A 14,194-nucleotide genomic window follows, 5' to 3' on the forward strand; every position below is an offset into this window, starting at 1 on the left:
CAATTGTTAAAACAAAATTAAACGAATGATTTGCAAACTTTTTTTGTATGTGCAAAAGTTTGTGAACCCTGAGCTGCATTGATTAAATCGAGCAGGTAAAAACAATCAGGTGGGCCAAATTGAGTGATGAAATGGACCAATGTAATTAGAGATCTTTAGGGAAGAAATTGGGTGGCACAAATCTCCAGATGTAATGTTTGGGTTGGCTTTTACCTGAAAAATCACTTTTCTTGTGGCGCTTGTGGATATTTTTGAAGGAAGTCTACTTCTAGGCAGATGTTAAGTCACTCTTACGGCCTCCACACACATCCTACCTCTACTGCGCGTCTACCTCGCGTCTGCGGCTGTATCTTGATTCAGGGTTTGCGGTCTACGTAGGCTGCATTTGAAGACCGATTGCGTCATAGCGGCGCGCAAAGGCTGTCCCATTTGCAAGGCTCCTTGCAAGACTCCTCATATGCGGTCGTGAAATGCATTTAATGAAAATAAAATAAAATAAAAAATAACAAAACAGCAACGTGTTGCTCCATCTTCTTAACTTTTATCTTCCTTTCTTTTTTTTCTTTTCGTCTGGTAGGCAACTTCTTTTTCTTTTTTCCTCCATTGACAGGGCTGTCTCCGTTGGCAGCAATCAGGGTTGCTAGGCAGCACAGGAGCGGCGAGTCGTCACCATGGACGGTCGTCACGCAAGGTAACGGCTTGTTACGCAAACCGGAAATGCCTGTAAACTGAGACCTGCGGAGACCGTCCCATTTAACAAGGCTCGTTGGCCTTAAAACCGGCCTTAAAATCGGCCTTCATAGGCTATAGCCTTCATAGACCGCGAGACTGCGGCTGTGTCTTGATTCAGGGGTTGCACCCTACGTAGGCTGCATTTGAAGACCGATTGCGTTATAGGCGAAAAAAAAGTATACTTTAACATACTAAATTTAAGCACACTTAGTGTACTTCATAAGCACAAAATTATTGTACTAAAAATTGTGTTATTTTCAAGTACTAAAAACGTACTTAGTATACTAATGATATATCATTATTGCTACTTAAGATATACTAAAATACATCTTAGTGTACTTGACTATACTATTTTGGGAGACACTTAAGATTAACTTAAATATACTTAAGTACACTTTTCTCTACTAATACTGTACTTATTTATAATGTTCTTTAGTTCGATTTAAATTACACTTAAATCCACTTTTCAGATTACTATTAATACATTCAGAATATACTGGAAATGTATTTCTAATTTAATCTTTATGTATTGCCATTGTATTTTAAATATATTTACAAAACATAAATAAAAATTAAAAAGTTCTACTTAAGCATATTATAGTTCATCTTAATCTTGTCTCAAAATAGTACAGATAAGTACACTAAGTTGTACTTTAGTATGTCTAAAGTAGCACTCAGGATATATCATTAGTATACTAAGTATATTGTTAGCACATTGAAAATAATATACTGTGAGTACACTAATTATGTGTGCAGAAAGTATACTAGATGTATTTCATTAAAGTACACTTCAACAGTACACAGAAAGTACATTTTTTCTATAATTAATTTGAATTTCAAATTACTTTTAAGTAAACATAAAACATATTTAGAACATACTTGAGGTAGAAAAAAAGTTTATTTTTAACATGCACGGCATTACAGGGAAAATGTGCATAATAAAGTACATTTAAATACATTAACAACTTCTTAAACAACATTTTCAAACAGTTTCTCTTCATCGTAACATTTTTATTCAAATTTGGATCATCTGACCCCAGAGAATTCTTTTTAGTCATACTCTTTAACAAGTTAACTAAAAAACAATAATGAAAAGGAAATAGAAATTAAAGGCCTACTTCACCGGTTTGAATATGAAGGTGTATTGAATTCTGAGATCCTATGTAGTATAAATGTGCAAAAAAAATTTAAATTGGTTCATCCTAGCCTGAGAAAAGGCAGAAAGAGTTTTTTTTTTAACCCTATATTAATCTTACGTGACATCACAGTAAGATAAATATAGGGTTAAAAAAAAAATTACTTTGTAAATATTACTGTGATGTCACAGTAGGAGAAATCACAGTAATATTTACAAAGTAAGGTTTTTTTTAACCCTATATTTATCTTACTGTGATGTCACAGTAAGATTAATATAGGGTTAAAAAAAACACTCTTTCTGCCTTTTCTCAGGCTAGGATGAACCAATTTCAATTTTTTTTGCACATTTATACTACATAGGATCTCAGAATTCAATACACCTTCATATTCAAACCGGTGAAGTAGGCCTTTAAACTTGAAATGGGGGAATGAACCAATGTTTCTGAATTGGGGTGGTAGTCCCCGTGGAGGTGAGACGGGCGGAGTGGACAGACAGGTGTTTAGAGGAAGATGATCTGAGAGAATGGGAGCCAGTGGGAATCTGGAGGAGATCAGACAAATATGGGGATGGCCTTGTATGTATTCAGTAGGATTTTGAATTGGATAGGGATCTGGACCGGGAGCCAGTGATGTGGTGGATGGAGGGGGTTCGAGTTATGATAATGGAAACTGAATTCTGAACCAGTTGAAGTTTATGGAGGGATTTGTGAGGTAGTCCGAGGAGGAGAGAGTTGCAGTGTGGCGGGTAAGGGAGGGGTGGAGGCAAGAGTACAAAGCAAGTACAGTATTATATCTTGACCAAAATTAAATGCAAATATTCTGGTATGGCAGAGCATATTTAAAGAAGCAAAATGTACAGAAATTAATATCCCATTATATAAAGCACAACAAGAATGATTATCTTAGAGGCATGCTCCGCATTGAAATGTCCTGCACAATAATAAAATGCTTTTTTTGCAAACTAAAACACAAACTGAAATTAAACATTACATTCTCCCATCTTCATCTTTCCAGTGGAGTGGTTTCCTTTGAGTAGGCCTGGTCAGCAAATTCTTCTGCAAATGAGGGCTTGCACTTCCGGCAGTGTTGTTTGGAAACTTCTTCTTCGCGGTGTCTTTGAAAGGGACAAAAATTAAATATAGTTAGCAAAAAAGGCTTTAATTGTCATCTTTTCGGTTTCCATTTTGATCCTCTTGTTCATCCATGCTATATAGCTAAACCTGTAAAAACCTATGGTTAACTGTAATGTGCATGATTAAATATGCACTCACTATTTAAAAACCTATTTTTTTTTTCTTACTAGAATATAATGGAAAGTTGTGGATGAATTGAGAATTTGTTATTTCAGTGATGAATGTATTCTAAAATGTTGTTACTGGGTTATTTCACAATGTGGACATGTGTGCCTGCCTTGCTAGCTGAGCTTAGACATTTAGTATGCTATAACGTTGTTGCTAACGGTTAGAATTCCACACCAACATTATCCAGCTTGCAAAATATTTTATAAACTCAGGGGATGCCCATATAATAGTAGATTAACCAACTGTGTTGTCTGCCGAAAAACTTACCTTCAAGAAGAAGTAGTTTGGCTGGCAGTATTTTTGTTTTTCCATGTCGGATTCGGCCATGACTGGCCCTCTTCACGGTGAAGTTCATCACGGTTGCTGAACAGAGCTGACTGATATTCCGTTCTTCTTTGTTCCCCTTTTATTATTTCTGAGCAGTCCACCTGCCGATGTCCGAAGCATAAAGCAAAGCAAACCTTGTGTGTCACGTGACTCGGTGACTGGCCCCCGATTGGCCAGTATGCACATTTGATTCGGAAACGTGGACTGTGATTGGTCGAATTAAATGCACTGCGATGACTGGCTGTTTTTTTTTGGTTCGGTGAGGTGAAGAGTCACCATGTCACCTGTGGAAGTGCACCGCTGCTATTCATTCAGAACAGAACCTACATGTAAAGCTAAAGCCATTTAAAACAATGTTTACACGTTAGATTAAAGGGGGTACGTTTAAAAAAATTGGCCTATTTGGTATAGTGTTGTAATGAACTATTGAGATTTTGTTGTTGTTGTTGTAATAAGTAGGCCTACACTATAATTTACATTGCTAATATACATTTTATAAGTACAAAAAAATCAGAATTTTTTAATTAAAAGTTACATTAGTATAGTCTGAGATGTATAATATATATATATATATATATATATATTTACATTTATAAAATAGGAGTGCACTTTGTGAAACTACACCTGCTCGGATTATACCTACAGTATAGTATAATGAAGTTTAAATGAATTAATATGCTTTAATAAAAATATACTTAAAATATATAAGAAAAATATGCTTCAAAAATCCCACTTCTGATAAGAAGACTGAAGCACTTGTGCATTAATCAAAGATTCATTTTTCTGTAAAGCAGCAAAGTAAATTTCCTGTTATCTACACATCTTAATATGTTCATAAGTCTAATATGTTTTCTGATTGCTGTCAAATGTAAGTGAAACAATCCAAGCTTTAGAATACTTTCCATGTGATGCTAAGAAATACACAAGGTTGTACTGTTTTTTTATTAGAAATACTGGTGACTGCTGCATTAAATAAAAGCACATGGTCAATTGAAAGGTGCTCTGTTGTTGCTGTTCAGATTAAATTAGAAATACATTTCCAGTATATTCTAAATGTATTAATAGTAATCTGAAAAGTGGATTTAAGTATACTTTAAATCGAACTTAAGAACATTATAAATAAGTACAGTATTAGTAGAGAAAAGTGTACTTAAGTATATTTAAGTTAATCTTAATGGTGTCTCAAAATAGTACAGTCAAGTACACTAAGATGTATTTTAGTATATCTTAAGTAGCAATAATGATATATCATTAGTATACTAAGTACGTTTTTAGTACTCGAAAATAACACACTTTGAGTATAATAATGTTGTGCTTATGAAGTACACTAAGTGTGCTTAAATTTAGTATGTTAAAGTATACGTTTTTTTCGCCTGGGATGGCTACATACTGATGAATTTGTTCTGGTTTATAGTGTACTTATGAAGAATACACTAATTTACCACTGAAGTAGTATTCAATTATTAATATACTTATTTTAAGTGCACTTTAACACTGCTGTGCTAACAATGATATGAAAAAAAGTGTTATAAAAGTGAACTTATTGAAAGGGTGCTAAAAGTGCACTTGATAAAAGTAGATGCAAATACACTGACATTAAACTTATATTTAACACATTCGAAGTACATTTTAAATAAATATACTAATCAAACACTTATATATATTTCAGTGTTGGTATATTTTATATGAATATACTTAATATGAATTAATAAATAGTGTACTTTATCTAAGTAAACTAAAGTACTACTGAGGAAATAATATATTTGTAATTAATACATTTATAATATATTTTTGGTTTACTTTATTTTAACACATAAAGTGAAAATGTGCTAGAAATGTACTTTCAAAAAATTAAGTACATTTTTAGTACTTTAAAGTATATTACTTTTTTACCTGGGTATGAAAACTCTATGTAGAAAGATAGGGCTTTTAGAAGCAGCGCTGCAGCAGCAGCTGCTGAGACGTTCCATGTGTGTCCGAGAAAAGTCTGAGAGACGCAGTAGTAAGGTAAGGCGACGCGCTCCAGAGGTAGACGCAGGATGTGTGCAGAGGCCGTTAAAGCTCTCCATTTGTAGATGATTTGCCTCACGGTGGACCGATGGAGCTCAAACTTTTTTTAAATTAATTTATAGCTGTCCCCAGACATCACAACTCTATTTCTGAGATCCTTTTTCTTTCCTCTTGGCATGTCTGACCTCTATGGGTTCAGTTTGGTGAGCCTTAACTGACCTGGTTTGATCTCCGTTTTATCTAGTGCCGCCCAATTTCTTCCCTAAAGCTCTCGTATTACATTGTTCCATTTCATCTATCAATTTGGCCCACCTGATTGTCAAATGTTTTCAAACGTGTCTATAATTGTTCAGACACAATAATCAAAAAACCTTGAGCATAGAAATTTTACTTTGAAAGGCAAATATGAGCTTAAATGTGCTAACATCTCATTCCATGTGTCTCCCTTCTTTACAGGGTGAATCAAATAGATGGCTCTTCTTAAATATGTGGTCACACTTTTAATTTTCTTCTATGGTTTTCTAGTAACAAAAGGGGTGGCACACAACTCACCCCACTCTCCCCTACTAGTATGAAAGAAGACATGTTATGGAAGATAAATAGACACAAATCTCAAAGTGCTGCTTGTAAAAAAAGGATAGTTTTGCCTGCAGTGTCTGGCCTAAAGACATTAACTGTTTATCTCTGCAAAATGATTTAAATGTCAGTTTGACCTTCAGTGTAAAAGCCTGAGAACAGATGAAGATGCATCTCTTCCCCCTCTCCATGCCCTGAGCACACTCTTCTTTTCACACTTCTCTCCATCTCAACACTTTGTATGCTTTAACATTGACTTTGCTCACACACACACACACACACACACACACACACACACACACACACACACACACACACACACACACACACACACACACACACACACACACACACACACACACACACACACACACACACACACACACACACACACACACACACACACACACACACACACACACACACACACACACACACACACACACACACACACACACACACACACACACACACACACACACACACACACACACACACACACACACACACACACACAGCTTAATTTTTCAATCAGCACTATCTCTTCACAATGGTATGGTGATGACAAGGAGGCACACTGCAATAAGCGGCCCAACAGACAGTATAATGACTACACTTGACTTGAGTGGAGGGGGACTCCATGCAGGCAGCAGCCCCCTCCCTCCCACCCTCCATGACAGTTTAATACAATGGGCAATCAGCCTGTGAATGCTCCAGCAGTGCTTTACGAGGGCGGGGGCAGGGTGGATATGGTACGGGAGCATTTGTATTTGTCAGATACAATCTGTCTTAAAGCAGAATGTACTGTCATCAGGGCTGAACAAGACACATTCAAGACAGAAAACTGATTTGTATACATCGACACAAATCCAGATGTATGAATTGTGTTCTGAAAATGCCAAAGCAGGCAACATTAAAGTCTGGAGTCAGTGGTTCTGGAGAATGTTTACACAGCCTATTAGCTGGCTTGTTGCTAGCTACGATGGGACACCTTTGTTTCCATACATGTGGTTTACAGAGCCTAGGCTGTGTATTACTGGGTTGTGTTTCCAGTGCCTACACTCAGTGCCTCTTTGCAGCAGCAGTGTGGAGCTCTGTAGGCTACTGCTCTCTGACAGGCCAGCCACTTCCTCTCAGGGGAGGAACGCTTTGAATAGCTACCAACAAAGTAGACATGCAAGCTGCTAACACACTGCAGAGTGGTGTGTGTGTGTGTGTGTGTGTGTGTGTGTGTGTGTGTGTGTGTGTGTGTGTGTGTGTGTGTGTGTGTGTGTGTGTGTGTGTGTGTGTGAGCCTGAGTGTGTCAATTATCAATCAGCTTTATTTAGGAGACTCGTAAGTCAATTTAAAATACCTACAACATACAAGTTTGTGTGAGTGTCTTTTTCACAGGGGACAGTTTTCATTCATAAGCAAAGATTCTTCGGTTCTTCACCCTAATTCCATGTTTGTGTATATTTTATATGTAGGTTATTTATGTGTATGTATGCTACCTTATATGTTTTATTTAAGTGGGTGTCACTCACACACACACACACACACACACACACACACACACACACACACACACACGATTATATAGCAATAATGGTGTCTAAGTGTCTGTATGTGTCCGACCCTACTTAGCGCTAATGACTGTACTGTAAACAGCTGCCAGCCTTGCTGAGCTAGGAGCCCCACTCTGGAATGACTGGAATCTGTGTGACAACCGAGGGTGACGTGTTGAGAGAGGTAAAGAGTCAACCATGGAGCAACAGGACACTAGGCAAAGTGAGGAAGAGAGAGAGATGTGTCAGGGAGGGAGGGAGCAGGACATAATATAGCTGGTCCAAAGGGATATAACATGGCCAATGAAAGCAACACGGGACGGGTGCGTGCGTGCGTGCATGGGGCTATGTGATTTCTGCACTTGAGGAGCATTATAACATGTTGATAGGTGACAGATGAAATGAAGCCAGTGCCTTACAACACTCATTAGTGTTGTCAAGGTACCAACATGTTTGTTTAGGTACCAATAAGAATTTCTAAATGTTCTAAAAACGATTGCTGATACAATGTCTAATAGTAGCAGAAGCCCTGATTATAGTTTGAGATACCATAACCTTTTTGTCATGAGACGGATCAGATACAGCCTAGCATAGGACCAGCTTATGTCATACTATAGGGTCAGATTTAACAAAAAGAAATAGGAGTTGTTCCAATGTGTAAATACTGTCATACATTTGACTAATAATGAGATCAGACCCAAAGAGAGAGAGAGAGAGAGAGAGAGAGAGAGAGAGAGAGAGAGAGAGGAGAAGACGGCCCACTGACTCATCCATTAAGGACGGGTCTGTCTGTCTGTCTGTCTGTCTGTGATAATGTCCAGACAGATCTAAAGATAATGTCTAGCTCTACAAAGCAGACAGTTCACTCTCTACATTACCTAGATCTATGCTCTCTCTTTTTCGATTGACTCCAGGCTGAAGGATGTGATAGCAGTCTGGCATAGAGACAACCAGAGGCTTTTCAAACCTTCACTTTCAATGCGCTGACATGACAAACTGCTGGCATTCATTCCTCATATTACACACTAAAAGCCTTTTCATTTAAAAGCTAATACAACCACACTGCTATTGAAAGACGCTCATGTCAGTGACCCGAGACATTACCTCTTTTAATACGACGGCGGCGTGCTCGTTAGCTTACCTGCAGTTTGGTGGTGGGTCCAATGTTATGTCAGCCAATTCCTTCTGAATTCTGCAACAAAAAAAAAAGAAAGGTAAAAGCAGCAAATAAAAAGGCCAGGCATACAAAAGATGAGCTGAGAAGAAATACAGTGTGTCAGAGAGCTAAAGAGGAAAAGTCAGTGTTAGTAAGATAACCTCATTCTGCCACACTATAGAGTGCTGAAAAGCTTCTGTGGACAGACATTTACCCCAAGGAAACAAAACTCCCCAATTATAGAAGATGTCTCACACACACACACACACACACACACACACACACACACACACACACACACACACACACACACACACACACACACACACACACACACACACACACACACACACACACACACACACACACACACACACACACACACACACACACACACACACACACACACACACACACACACACACACACACACACACACACACACCTAAGGGTGTATTCACACTGAGGGAAGTCCGCTAGTTCACTTGCTTTGGTCTAGAGTCCAGACGAAATAGAATTTAGAAATGTTTTGTTTGGTGTTGTCCACTTTAATATTGCCCCTTGTTGCAAGTGAACAAGCACTAAGAAGAAGTTGGTGCTTTCTAGTGAACCAGCCCGCGTTCATACCAGCCGGACCACAGTTCCATGGCGACCATGAGTTGAGTGACGGCTTTAAAAGGCCGTCATTGTGCTGCCTGACAGAGTGGCCTGGTGTGTGATGTAACATCAGCTCCACATCCCTGACTCCAGACCAGCAGCTCACCTTTTAGCACTAGTAGAGAGGAGTGTAGAGGCTGACTCCAGAGCAGCAGCTCACCTTTTAGCACTAGTAGAGAGGAGTGTAGAGGCTGACTCCAGAGCAGCTGCTCACCTTTTAGCACTAGTAGAGAGGAGTTTGGAGGCCTTGCTCATGCTGGCTTTGTTCTCTGGTTTCTTGGACAGGTTGACGTCCTGCTGCTGTGGTGGTGGATGCTGTTGATGGCTGTGATGATGATGAAGGTGAGTAGAGGATGAAGAGGTAGGGCTTGTGCTGGCATCAGACATACCTGGTAGTCTGTGGGGGAAGCACAGCACAACACAAGATGGAGAAAGGGAACACACCAACAACCTTCGCACCTTACAAAAAGGTGCAGTCAACGATTATTTTTGTCAAAATCACTTTGTCAAAATCAGTGAATATCATGATCTGCTAGCTGTCCGTAGCCTATGTGCACTGAGAAAAATACAGTGTGAATACACAGCCTAGGCTCTGTAAACTGGTATGTACACATTTTTATTTCATTTTAATTAATTTATTTGTTGTTAGGGACAGTGCATATTAATGAACAGCTGAAACAATTACAGCTGTAAAAATGCCAGATTATAGCAGACGTGCTAGTTTCCATCTGTTGTCCCTAGGCAGGTAACAGAGACAGACAAATTACAAATAAAATACATTTACAAATATACAAAGTGACACAAGATAACAATAGAGCTTAAAGGGTTAAAGGTGGCCATTATTACAGTATGGGCAGGACTAGAGATCTTTCAAATAATCTGCAGGGAGCACTCCTAAATTCAGCATGAATACACAAAAATAAAATACCCTGCTGTCTTTCTCTACTAAAGGTGCGCGTGGGGCGGCTGTGAGCGGTGTGAACCTAATCAGGTTAGTAGCCTAGTATATTTCATTGAAATGCACAGCCGTCAGGTGGGAGCCTACACCTGTATCACCGAATTCAACAAAGGAGCCGTACAATTCCTTCACTGTAGGCCTACCACGTCATGTTATTAAGGGCAACAAGATGCAGATGTAATGAGCGCTTTAACTTTTAGGTTTTTAAAGAAGAATCTTGCACACAATGGGCTATTCCACAGTACACACAATAAGGCCTATAGACTGCAACTGAAAATCCCATAGGCTCCGCGAACGCCTCCGTCCCTATACTATATGTCGCTTTAACTAGGCTAGCCTACCAGGCCCGGACTGGACGTTGACCCGGGTCAATCGGATGGATCCATCAGTTAAATGGATGTTATTGGGGAACTTGTCATTGCTTATCGGTGGAGCACTTCACCAGCTTGTAATAGCACTGTATCCTCCTGACCTCAGCTAGCCTAATGTTCGCAGTCGGGCGTTATTTTTTTTAGCCTTGTTCGTAGCTGCGACAAAGGAAATGATATGGTGAAATAGTTCTGCTAAAGGGCTAGATATGGCCCAGCATCACAAGGCGGTACGGTACGGAACGGCACGGCAGAACCTCATCGAATAGGTCCAAATGAAAAAGCAGGAATAGATGGACGGGGGGCGATGTCGCAGTCGGCAAGGAGCCCCAGCCAGCGCTACTCTCAACACTACACCAACAGTCTCCAGACCAGTCAAACTTTCACCTAAAGGAGAAGTCAGCGAGCTGCCACGGCGCTGTCACTCTATCTACCGCCCTAAAGACCAATGTACGAGCCTCCAAACACAACACAACCAACCGTTCACTTCAAGCTTTTCCTCGCATTTGTAAAGCGAACTATCTATCCGTCGACATGCAGCTGATAGGCTATCATAGTGCAGCCATACACCCAGAGGATGGACCGACTCCCCCCGCTCAACCCACCCGCTCACACGGACACATGTATGGGCCTAACACCTTCTACAAGACACGTGATGACACAAACTGTTCCAATATGAGACAAATATGTAGTCTTTGATACCTTTCTTTGTGTGTGTGCACAGCTTATGTGTGTGTGTGCCTCCGCCGCCTGATGGACGCACCAGTGTCAAAACACCCGCATTGAAGAGGAACGACACTTCCGGTCACCAGTTTAAAAATAAAAGCCCACATTTTAACAGTAATAGCCTGATAAGGAGGGATAAGACCTAAAACGAGATAAGGTGCATTTGACTTCAGGGCCGGCGGTAGCCAGGGGCAAGGGTGGACTCAGCCCACCCAAATGTGCGCCCTGCCCATCCAATCAAAATTTAAAAAAAAATATATATAGGCTATATATATATTTATTTTTTTTTAAAGTGGAAGACCAGTCCCACTATCGGACGGAGCTGTTCTTTCGCTGTCCAAGAACATGTCGAATAAAAATCAGACAATTAATTAATACTATAGAATATAGGGTGAATTCGGGTAATCTGGGACGTTTTTTGCAATTTTGACTTCAGCGACCTATTGCGATATCTATCGAAGACATAATATCAACACATTATACATTTCTGAAATCCCTGAGATGTTTTCTACAACACCAGAAGAAGAAAAAAATAGATATGCCACAACTATTAGAGTTCTTTGTGACAAATTAAACATTCGGCCTAAATTTGATAATCTGGGACACGTGACGTTGTAATCTGGGACAGTTGTATTAGCCTTTAAAAAAATGCCTAAATCACCTTATTTTCTGAAGTTTAGCCTCACTATCAACAAGTCCTATAACTATTGTGGGAAAATTACACAAATAAAGCTGAATAAGTCAAATACATTGTACACTTGATGAACTGATCTACCATGTGCAATCATTCAAGACATTGTCTTTCAGTCGTGGTCTCTTTTCCTGACATTGTGGGGCCATTGTACTCTGTAGGCCTAATGCATTGAATTGTGTACATTATAGGTCATATATTTTTATATATTTTATGAGGTAGGCTATTGTATTGTACTTTGCATTAGTAGTTAAGCACTGTAAATGCATATTTTTCCAATTTGGATCATTTAAATGACTGTCCCAGATTACCCAAACCATGCTGTCCCAGATTATCAATCATATTTGATAATCTGGGACAGCAACAAAATGGTTGAAAAATAAAAATCTAAAACAAATATTCAACATATTATTGCATATTTTGTTTCTTTAACATATCACAAACATAATTGACTAAAAAAACAAGAACATGCATTATCTTTGAAAGATGTATATCCTTAACATTAAATTGATCAGAATCCTGTCACTGACAGGGGAGCTTCTGTTTGATAAGTGCTCTTCCTCTTCCTGTGACATCCCCCCATGAAGTGCTCTTCCTCTTCCTGTGACATCCCCCCCATGAAGTGCTCTTCCTCTTCCTGTGACATCCCCCCATGAAGTGCTCTTCCTCTTCCTGTGACATCCCCCCATGAAGTGCTCTTCCTCCTCCTGTGACATCCCCCCATGAAGTGCTCTTCCTCTTCCTGTGACATCCCCCCCCCCCCATGAAGTGCTCTTCCTCTTCCTGTGACATCCCCCCCCCCCCCCCATGAAGTGCTCTTCCTCTTCCTGTGACATCCCCCCATGAAGTCATGTCATTTCAGTTGCGTGACATTCATGCTAATCCTGTAGTGAAAGTTTTTTTGGAAAAGGAAATAAACACATTTGAGTTTAGGTGTCCCAGATTACCCGAATTCACCCTACCATTACCATGCATTGCTTCTAATTGGGTGGGCAGGACAGCCTGCCTCAAAGTTAGCCACCCGCTTATAGTGGTCACTAGTCAGCAGAGCCGGCCCGAGGCATGAGCGAACTAAGCGGTTGCTTAGGGGCCCGACCCTTTTTATTATTATTTTTAGTTTGTGTGTTTGATATTAACATCATATCATGTAAATGTAAGTTATCATCCAAAAAAAGGAATACAATGTTTTGGTCTAGATAGTTAATATCCTAATAATGTAATCAGTTCATCTGGGAGGTAATCTGAGGTTAACTGATCACGTCATGTCCCCTCCTTGCACACTGTGCATTGAGTTTATTTAAAAACATTTGGAAATGGGACTGCCCTCGCACTGTGTAAGTCTATAGCCTATTTCAGCCTCGTCTTTGGAAAAAAAAGATAGCTGGACAACAGAGTTCTTCTGCTTCGTTCCTCTCACTGCATTTAAATGCATTCATTATATTACAGAGAAATATGTCCCATAAAAGAAAAATAGCTCCAAGCCCAACCCAGAGGACCCTCCATAATATTTTATTTTGAATTGATATTTTTATGGAAAATCCATGTGTCTTTCTTCAAATGCTTCTAATTCATCTGACCCAGTGTCTCCAAAGTATTTGTTCACACAAAATTCCTCAGATTTAGCCTCTTAATTTTCCTCTCAAAGTGCACCAGATTCTTGCATTTCACTTTAAAAAGGTAAAAAAAATACCCCCGAACCCACCTAGGAGGGTCGGGACCTCGGCTGGCTACTATTTCCTCCAGCTGGACATTGGAGGCACTAGCGGAAAACACTGGGTGTGTGTATGACATTTAACCTTAGTCAATGATTTGGCTAGCGCTAACATTGGAGAGGGCCACCTAATCAAATTCTGCTAAGGGCCCCCCATGAAGGCTTGGGCCGGCTCTGGCTCTGGACTACCACCCTCCAGGTTACCCAGTCCTAAAGCTTTCTCTTCTATCGGCTCAGGCTGTCTATGATCATTTGTGTTTTCAGGTTGATGTAAGGTGAGATTTAAAAAAATATATA

General features: G+C 39.6%; 1 protein-coding gene across 1 annotated transcript in view; it reads right to left on the reverse strand.

Annotated features, from left to right (window-relative positions):
• LOC307264631 (ubiquitin-conjugating enzyme E2 E1-like) overlaps positions 1-11,551 on the reverse strand; it is an 18,493-nt gene extending 6,942 nt beyond the window's left edge. Inside the window, exons 1-3 of the mRNA XM_080046076.1 lie at positions 11,472-11,551; positions 9,658-9,840; positions 8,772-8,822 (exon numbers count right to left, since the gene is read on the reverse strand). Of these exons, the coding sequence (XP_079902202.1) occupies positions 8,772-8,822; positions 9,658-9,830 (224 nt within the window). The 5' untranslated portion in view covers positions 9,831-9,840; positions 11,472-11,551. The remainder of the gene's footprint in view (positions 1-8,771; positions 8,823-9,657; positions 9,841-11,471) is intronic.
• Positions 11,552-14,194: the final 2,643 nt, after the last annotated feature.

Source organism: Ammodytes marinus (assembly GCF_949987685.1).
Source record: "Ammodytes marinus genome assembly, chromosome: 17".
Lineage (NCBI taxonomy): Eukaryota > Metazoa > Chordata > Actinopteri > Uranoscopiformes > Ammodytidae > Ammodytes > Ammodytes marinus.